Below are 9,182 nucleotides of genomic sequence, written 5' to 3'. Positions count from 1 at the left end.
AAAAGACATTGGACTTCTCTATAATACTCACTACAAGAAGCAAAGGAATAATGTCTAGGAACTTCATAAGAATATAATTTGTGACCCAAGAGTTCAATATCTATACATGATGCCATTTGTGTATGAAGGCAACTAAGTTAAAAAATATTTTTCAAATATTCATGAGCTCTGTAAGAAGGCTGTGATATAAGTGCACTACTAGTTAACACAGAACAAATTACACATATAACTAAGTCTAAAGTCTTATAAATTGAATTTTAAAACAGTATGAATACAGTTATGTTAAAGAACATGAGTAAGACTTTAAGTTTGAGTAATAATAATACTATAAGTTTTAAAATCCCAGATCCTATAACAAAATCTGGAGAGTTAAGAGATTAAAAGAAGTATGCTCATTCCTTACCTTACAAAAGAGGATATAGTTTCATTTTGGATAGAGAAAAGCAGAAAAATAGATTCAAATCCAAATTATTCTAAACATGTACACCTTTTAAAATCTAAAAAGCACTAAACATTATATGGGCTTCCCAGGTAGCTCAGTGGGTAAAGAATCCATCTGCAATGCAAGGGACGCAGAACATGCATTGTGAGTTCAATCCCTGGGTTGGGAAGATCCCCTGGAAGAGGGCATGGCATCCTATTCCAGTATTCTTCCTGGAGAACCCACGGACAGAGAAGCCTGGTAGGCTACAGTCCATAGGGTCACAAGACTGAAGCAACTGAGTAAACATGATATATAATTTAAATCATTTCACCTCTACTGTCTTCATGGACTAATTTGTACTTCCTTGAATTACTTAAACACATGGTTTATCTTCTCATTTTTTGCTCTCCCATCTCCCATGAAATCAACATCTGGGTTGAGGACCAATAAGGTCACCAAAGCCAAGAGTTCTCACTTTCCTCAACTCTACAGACCTACATCTATTCATTATCACAAACAGACTCATGCTCTGGATTTCATTAGAAGATACTCATTGTTCCAACTCCAAGATCCCAAATCGGTACTCCCACTCTCTGACTATAACTTTCAATCACCCTTCTTTCCCATTCCCAACAATCAGTTTACCTAATCTTTCCCACTAAAACTTGAAAGAGTAAAATGAAAAGTGAAAGTGTTAGTTCCTCGGTCATGTCTGACTCTTTGTGACCCCATGGACTGTAGCCCACCAGGCTCCTCTGTCAGTGGGATTCTCCAGGCAGGAATACTGGAGTGGGTAGCCATCCCCTTCTCCAGGGGCTTTTCCTGACCCAGGGATTGAACCCAGGGTCTCCTGCATTGCAAGTGGATTCTTTACTGTCTGAGCCACTAGGAAAGCCCTGGAAAGAGTAAAGCACTCCTAAATAACCCACTTCATTAACCAACCCCTGGCTAGCTGCCTTAATTCTTAGTCTAGCCAAGGTTCTAGGCTTGGTCACATGAATGAAGTTTCTGTCCCCTGAAGCTACTGCCCAGTACTCCTCTCTCTCTTTCTCCCTCCCCCTCCCCTTTTTTACCTCTACAAAACCTTGAATAAATGATCTATTCTACTTCTCCCTTTACTCCTCCCTCAACACCCATGTTTCTAACCTCTTGCAATCTGGCTTTCTTCTCTCCTTTACAGAGAAACTCCATTTTAGAAGATTTCTAAAGACTTCAAAAATTCTGACTAACTCTCTGCAATTAACATTAATATTTGAGTCCCCTGGTTGCCATTCTTTCAATTATCAACATTTGTTAAAATTGGTCTTGGAAATGCCAAAATAAGTAAGACAGGTTCCTAATTCTCTAGAGGCTAAGAGTGTATTATGTGGGGTAAGTATATAAACAAGTAAGATCAGTATAATATTGCAGGTGCTGTAACAGAGGCACATAGAGTTGAGTCAAAGGCACAGTCTTTTTTATTTTATTTTATTTTATTTTTAAACTTTACATAATTGTATTAGTTTTGAGTCAAAGGCACAGTCTTAAAATGCACTCCTGACTCAGTGATGCTGTAATGGCAGAGCTTCTTCTGAACTCTCAGTCCTCCCTTCTCTCACCTTCCTTCTTTAGATCCTTTTCCTCACTTCTGAAGTGTAGAATTAAGATCCAAACAGGTCCAAACCCTCTGGCCTTCTCAGCCCACACACCTTCCTTACAGACTTCCCAGGCAACCAAAAATAAGACTCAAAATCTGAATCTCTAACCCCTACCTCTATTTTGATTGCCTAGGTCTTACTGCTGAACATTTTCACTTGGAAAACTCACTTCAAACTCATCATCATCCTAAGAAAATGTAGCCTATTTCCTTATCTCTGTCAAAAGTCTCCATATTCTCCCATTACTCACATTTAAAAATAGATATTAGCTCTTCTCAATCTTCCCCCTAACCCAACCAAGTACTTAGATGGTCCACAAATCCTATCCATGCTTCTTTCAAACTCATGATCACTCCTACTTATTAACTTCTATTGTGGCTATGTGTAGACTTTCTTATTTTTTCCTAGTGAATGTGACCATTTATCAAAGAGAGGAATTGATTTATTTCTTCTTTGTGTCTCTTATGGCATCTGGCATAGTGTATTGGATATAACTGTTAGTTATTCAACAAATATCTGTTATTGAAGCTACCTTACAACCAAGGGCTTGAAAAGTCATGAAGTAAAAACTGGATTTTTTCTGGGATCGAGCAAAAGTCAGACAATGAGTCATGGACATGAAGACAGAAAAGATCCCTCAGTCTCACCCCTTGCATTTTGTGTCGGCTCATAGTAACGACTCAGCCCTGTTCCCACTAACATGACTATTAATCAGCCCTGAGACCTCTGGGATGAAAGTGCTTCAGGTTAGCACTCTTGGCAGTCTGCCCAACTGATAGCACACTGAAATTGGGAGGAGAAGCAGATTCCAAAAACCAGGCTTAATTTCAAGTCCCCACAATCAAGTTGACAGCAGATAAATTGTAATGGGAGATGCATTTTTCCATTCCTCCATGCAGAATATAAATGAAAAAAATGTCTGCAGTCCCCAATATACTTAGTTTCCACTCTCAACCAAAAAGCTCCATTTCTATAGTATTAAAAACACAGAAAACTAGTTTGGAGAAAAGCCTTATTCTGGAGAACAGCTTTGGAGCACTGATTTTTAAATAAAAATATACCATGAAAAGACTCCATTCCCAGACACCATCTCTGGCAGTATGTATACTTTCTGATTCATGCCAAAAAATTTTTCCTGAAGTTGGAGCAACTGACAGCAAAGGGAATCTTAACTAACACTTTGGGCTCATCAAGCCAAGGAGAGCCGAGAGAAAATGTGGTCGGTTTTATTTGACTCGTGTCCACCTAACTTTCATTGTTCACTTCTGCTTAGTGTCCCAAAGCACGATTCCAAGCCCAAGTTGAAATTACATTTCTGGGTTAATAACAAGCACAGGAAAATAAATCACGTCTGCCCTAGGAGTGAACCCAAAACCAAAAGCTGCCAGAGAGGAATTCGTGAGTTGAGTTTAGAGTCAACTTTAATTCTGAAGGAAATGAACCTTTAAAGGAAAATTCAAATAACAACCTATGTAGACAAAACATTAGTCTACACTGCTTCGATTAATTTGGGGGCCTTTTATAACTTTTTTTTTCTTAAATGGATATCTGCCAGAGCAGAATTGCTCTCGTAAGATGGCTTGGAGCCAAATACAGTAACAGTATAGATATTTGTGCTCAGGTTTCATCAAATTCTTAGGTAAACTTCTACTTCCTAAAGAAATATCTAACTACTGACTTACCTCTGTAACAAGATTCCTATTTTAAAAAGTAAACCATTTGCCCAACATCAATTTCTTTCTTCCACCTGGACTTTAGTTTGTCTGGAACAGTAGTAACCTTTGTAGGTAGAAATTAGTACTATTCTAGACAACATGTCAGGTAAAAGGGCTCTGGACAGAGCTTGGACTGTCCACACCTGACTTGGAAACCAACATACTTTCCCCATAGTGCAGCCAATATAAGGGCCCCTTGAGGATAGTTTCATGTCCATCCCTCTGCCACTCAGGATCAAAGAGGATGCTTCTACATAGAACCTCTCTGCATCAAAGGAATGCTGTTAAATAGAACTATCACAAGAGATACAGATGTCATTTAAAATTTTCTGGTAGAACTTAAAGGAAAACAAGGTAAAATTAATTTAAATATTATATCTTATCTAACTCAATGTATTTGAAACATTATCATTTTAGCATCTAATCAATATTTAAAACATTATTAGCGAGACTTTTTACCTTTTTTTTCATACTGAGTCTTCAAAATCAAGTGTTTTACAGTTGAGGTACTTCTCAGTCTGGACCAGTCATATTTCAGACACTCAACGGCAAGATGTGGCTAGTGGCTACCATATCAAACAGCATGGACCTGAAATGTCTTACGTGATAACTGTCTGCTAAATAAATGAAAAGCTCGAAAAGCTTTTAACTGCACCATTTATTTTCCCAATACCTCAATAAGAAACTAAGAGATAGCGGTTCTGTGAACAGTAAATAAAAGCTTCTGAAGAAAGGCAACATGACTCATTTATTCCAAATCAAACCATGAGTAGACTTGGAAAAAATTTCTGGTCATCTTGAAGTCTAGAACTTGCTACAAAAGATCAAAGCCTTCTTTGTAGGTGAACTTATGAAAATAACATGGTACCTATCAGGCTCTTCTCATTAAAAATGTGGCCAATTCCCAAATCTCCATTTACTTCAAACTGATACCTAGGTTTTTTTAACTACACAATTCCATCCTTTTTTTTTTTTTTTTCCAGATAGCTGGCATCTAAATTTCCTCTCTTAGCTGGCTCCAACCCTTCCTTCTCAATTTTGTCAAAAGCCAAACAAACAGTTCATACCTCAACTCTGCAGCTGAAGATTGTAAAAGGAATTCTGAACAAAGTTGCAATAAGCCTTTGAAATATAATGAAAAAACCACCAGATTGAATATAAAACATTTACTTAATATTAACTTCTAATCTCTAAGTAACCAGGAACACACACACATAGAAAGAACAAATCAGAATATCCTACGTAGAATAATAAAACTATAAATTAAATGTTTAATCCATTAAAAAAGACTCAAGCCCTTAGTAAAAATATTTTTAAAGATAACTCATAGAGTCAGTCAATCTGTAGTTTAAAAAAAAAAGACCATAGATTTGAGCACAGACTTGGAGTTCAACAAGCCTAGATTCAAACCCTAATCCAACCACTATGACCCATGAGTAAACTGTTTAACCCTTCTGAATATCTATTACCATCTGTAAAAAGAATAGCTAAAACTCTACCCTTCATACAGTTATTGCAAAGATCACACAAAATAAAATATTGTAATCAGCACATTATTTAGGTGCTAATAAGCATCAGTTAACTCTCAGCCCCCAGCCACATTAATTTCTTTAATTTTGACAAAGCAGAAAATACTTATGTGAGTTTATTTATAGCTCTAATACCAATATAAATAGGAACCCTACAATCCCAAATTTTTCTACTCTTAGAATGATGTTGGGGCTGGGATAATGAGGAGCTCAGCTATATGCTACTGACAGCAAAGATTTGTAAAGAGCTCTAGTATCTGCTGTCATCAACAGTTCAATGACCCCATTCCATTACCTCAAGCCTAGAATAATGCCAATATTAATGCAGTGAGCATTATCACAGAGAAATGTAGGGGGTAGTAAGGGAGCCCAGAAGGTAACACTTAGCTTAGTCTAGAGATAGGGCATGGGGGGCTTCCTGAAGAAGTTAACCATTTGATCTGCTCCTGGCAGCCAAAACTGGTGAGGACTATAGGGAAAGGAGTGGAGAAGGGAATCTAGAGACAAGAAATGGTGTGGGGCTTCCCTGGCGGCTCACTGGTAAAGAATCTGTTTGCCAATGCAGGAGACACAGTTCGATCCCTGGTCCAGGAAGATCCCACATGCCACAGAGCAACTAAGCCCTGGTGCCACAACTATTGAGCCAGTGCTCCAGAGCCTGGCATTGCAACTACTGCACCCACACACCCTAGAGTCTGTGCTCCGTAACAAGAGAAACCACTGCAGTGAAAAGCCCGTGCACTGTAACTAAAGAGTATATCCCGCTCGTCACAACTAGAGAAAAGCCCATGCAGCAACAAAGACCCAGCACAGGCAAAAGTGAATAAATAAATAAGTATTAAAAAGGAAATGGTACGAATGAAGACATAGGATGTGGTACAAACAAAAAAACAAGGTTGTCACTGGCAATCAAAATTGACATCAGTGAAAAGAGGAAGGAAACTGGTAGGAAACCAAAGACTAAGGGTACCTTATATGACAGCAGGTCAGAAGAAATAAATACTGACACACCAAACATATTTATCATTTCTGCCATCCCTTCTAGAAAAACAATACAAAAATACATGAAACAAGAAATATCTCTTAAGGACTTTTATATGGACAAAAGGTATCTATTAAACAACCTGGGGGAAGAAATTTTGGCAAACTATAATTTCACTAGGAAACCTTTCCCCAAGATTGAGCTTTCCTCATTAATATCAAAGCAGGAACTCAAAGGGTATTTGTGGTATAAAAGAAAAATCAACAATGAAATCACAATTATCATTTAATCTTCATTGGCATCAGGAGCCTTGGTACCACACAGAGCAACTCTCTCCCACAGGGCAAGGGAGAGACTTAGAATGAGGTCAAGTTCCTAACATGTATCTCATCCTGCCTAATACTTCTGGGAGGATCATTAAAAAGAGAAAAATTAAATATTTCCAGTTACTATTTGTCACATAATTAACTTTACAGTAATCTTTTCTATTTATTTTTAATTAATTTTTATTGGAGTATAGCATATTAGTTTCTGCCCTACAGCAAAGTGAATCAGATATATATATATAAACCCCTCTCTTTTGGATTTCCCTCCCATTAGGTCATCACAGAGTAATCTTTTTAAGTTGAAAAAAAATGGCCTATGGAAAAAAAAAAAAAAAAACACAGAAATGGCAAAATCTGAAGAGAAGAGATAATATGACAGCAAGACCAGAGCGTTGGGAGTGAAGTCCTAGGATCAAGATACCAAGAAGAAATTCTAGGGGAAGTCCAACTTTAGGGAAACCCAGTGGGAAAGTATTTTTTTAAATAGACAGTTTGGGGATTAAAAGCAGAAAAGCCCTTCCAGGAAATCATGTTACTGGAGTTCTAAATCCTTTTAGTCTTTTTCTATTCATAGGCTACAGCTCTAAAGAGTACTCTAAATAATTAGCTGCTGCAGATGAGGGAAGGCAATTTGGAGATGCTGAAGAATATCAGGTAGTAACAACAGCAATACAAGATCTGGACTTCTTTGCTGGGCACAATCCTTTGCTGGTACTATAACTTCTTCCTAATAACATTAGCTTGTTCTTGGGTTTCCATATTAAATCAAACAACTTCTCTCCAAAAGGCCCAGTTCTTAATTGCTTAATCAGTTCTTGTCTCTAGTTTCAGTTAGATAAATACATACAAACAGAAATTGGAACTAAATGTCTATACAGACTCAATTTCAAAAATAAGAAGAGAAGACAACATTATAAACTTTCAGATGGTTGTCAATTTAAGCAAATCTACTCTTCTAATGTCGAAGGCAGAAGAGTCTATGTGCAAAAAAGGATACAAAAAAAGGAAAATATAGAAATGTAGACAAGTGTCATAAAAATAATGTCTTCAAGAGGATGTGCCCAACCCTCTGAATAAGTATGTCATAAGAATAAGATGAGATAGATTTCTGTGTACAGACAATAAGCTCTGAACTCTCCCAGTCTGTACAACTTATTTTCAGGGTTTTTTTAGCTTGATAACAGAAGAGCAGAAGAAAGAGTATTCTAATATCTTTTCATATAATTTAGAATATTCATTGATACTACATTGAAACATGACAAGTTGTAGTTTCTTTTCCTTTTCCAGCCTTATTGAGCTATATTTAACATATAACATATATGTAAGTTTAAGTAGTATATACATGATGATTTGATAGACATATTTATATGAAATGATTACCAAAATAAGATCAGTTAACACATCTATTATCTCACACAGTTAACCCTGTTTGTTTGTATATGGTAAGAATATTTATATTTTTGCATTTAATGATGTTCTTTTCCTCTCAGATATTTAATGAGCATCTACTATGTTCCAGGCAATGTGTTGCTTTGCCAGATAATAACTTCAGAGTCTTTCAGTAACGCTCCTTCTCCTATTTTCTACAGTAAGGTCCCCAACCTCCGAGATCTAATGTCTGAAAATGCCAGGTGGAGCTGATGTAATAATAATAGAAATAAAGTGCACAATAAATGCAATACGCTTGAATCATCCCCAAACCATCCTTCTCCCACTTCTGGTTCATGGGAAAAACTTCACCAGAGATCTTCCAGTCTCTGGTGCTGGAAAGGTTAGGGACAGCTGTCCTACAGCACTTAGCATGGTACTGAGTTCAGAACATCTGCCCAATAAATGTCCATGAGAATATTTCTTTAAGTGAACATAGGGGGACGTATGCAGTTAGCACTAGACCCAGTGACATAGTACAGACACTCTTGTACAAGGGGCCCACTTCAATAACAACCTGCCTCTGCTTACTGACCCATGCCCCATTCCGAAAGGTTTGTCACACCATACATACCTGTCCACTGAGGGGGACAGCGGCAGTTGTAGGTATTGACCCCATCCACACAAACCCCTCCATTCTGACACTTGTGGTTAGGACAGTCATCTATATTCCGCTCACAGGTGACTCCTTCAAAACCTAGTAAGAGAAGATTAAAGGAAATGATAAATTCTCATAGAGATGATGTGATCTGTTCTTCTCCACAGGATATGGTCATCAGAACAGACTGACTTCATTATTACAGTTCAACAGACAGCAGATGGTCAACCCAAGACTCACCATATAAAAATCCCCCATCTTCTGTCTTTTCTTGCCTCATGCATAGACAGTTAAAACGAATCACTGTGCCAAAGACATGCCTTCATAGTTACCTCACAAGTATTTCAAAGTGTTTTCATGAAATAAAATCCCAGTGAAGATAAATGTCTACTCGGGACAGCTGGTTCTAAAAAAAAGGGCATTAGATTTTCCCCAGCTCCATGCTAGATTAATGGGAAGAACAAATAAAAGATCACCTAATTAAATTTAAATTTCTTTTTGTTTTTTTCTTGGGAAAATCATGGGGGAGAATAGGGAGACATA

General features: G+C 37.3%; 1 protein-coding gene across 1 annotated transcript in view; it reads right to left on the bottom strand.

Annotated features, from left to right (window-relative positions):
- The window catches only part of NOTCH2 (notch 2), a 175,669-nt gene that overhangs the window by 73,299 nt on the left and 93,188 nt on the right, over nt 1-9,182 (bottom strand). The window contains exon 5 of the mRNA XM_010832827.1: nt 8,616-8,738. Within this exon, the coding sequence (XP_010831129.1) occupies nt 8,616-8,738 (123 nt within the window). The remainder of the gene's footprint in view (nt 1-8,615; nt 8,739-9,182) is intronic.

This window comes from Bison bison, unplaced genomic scaffold, assembly GCF_000754665.1.
Source record: "Bison bison bison isolate TAMUID 2011002044 unplaced genomic scaffold, Bison_UMD1.0 scf7180017862278, whole genome shotgun sequence".
Lineage (NCBI taxonomy): Eukaryota > Metazoa > Chordata > Mammalia > Artiodactyla > Bovidae > Bison > Bison bison.
Note: the sequence above shows the minus strand (reverse complement) of the source record. Positions and strands in the feature narration are given on the sequence as shown.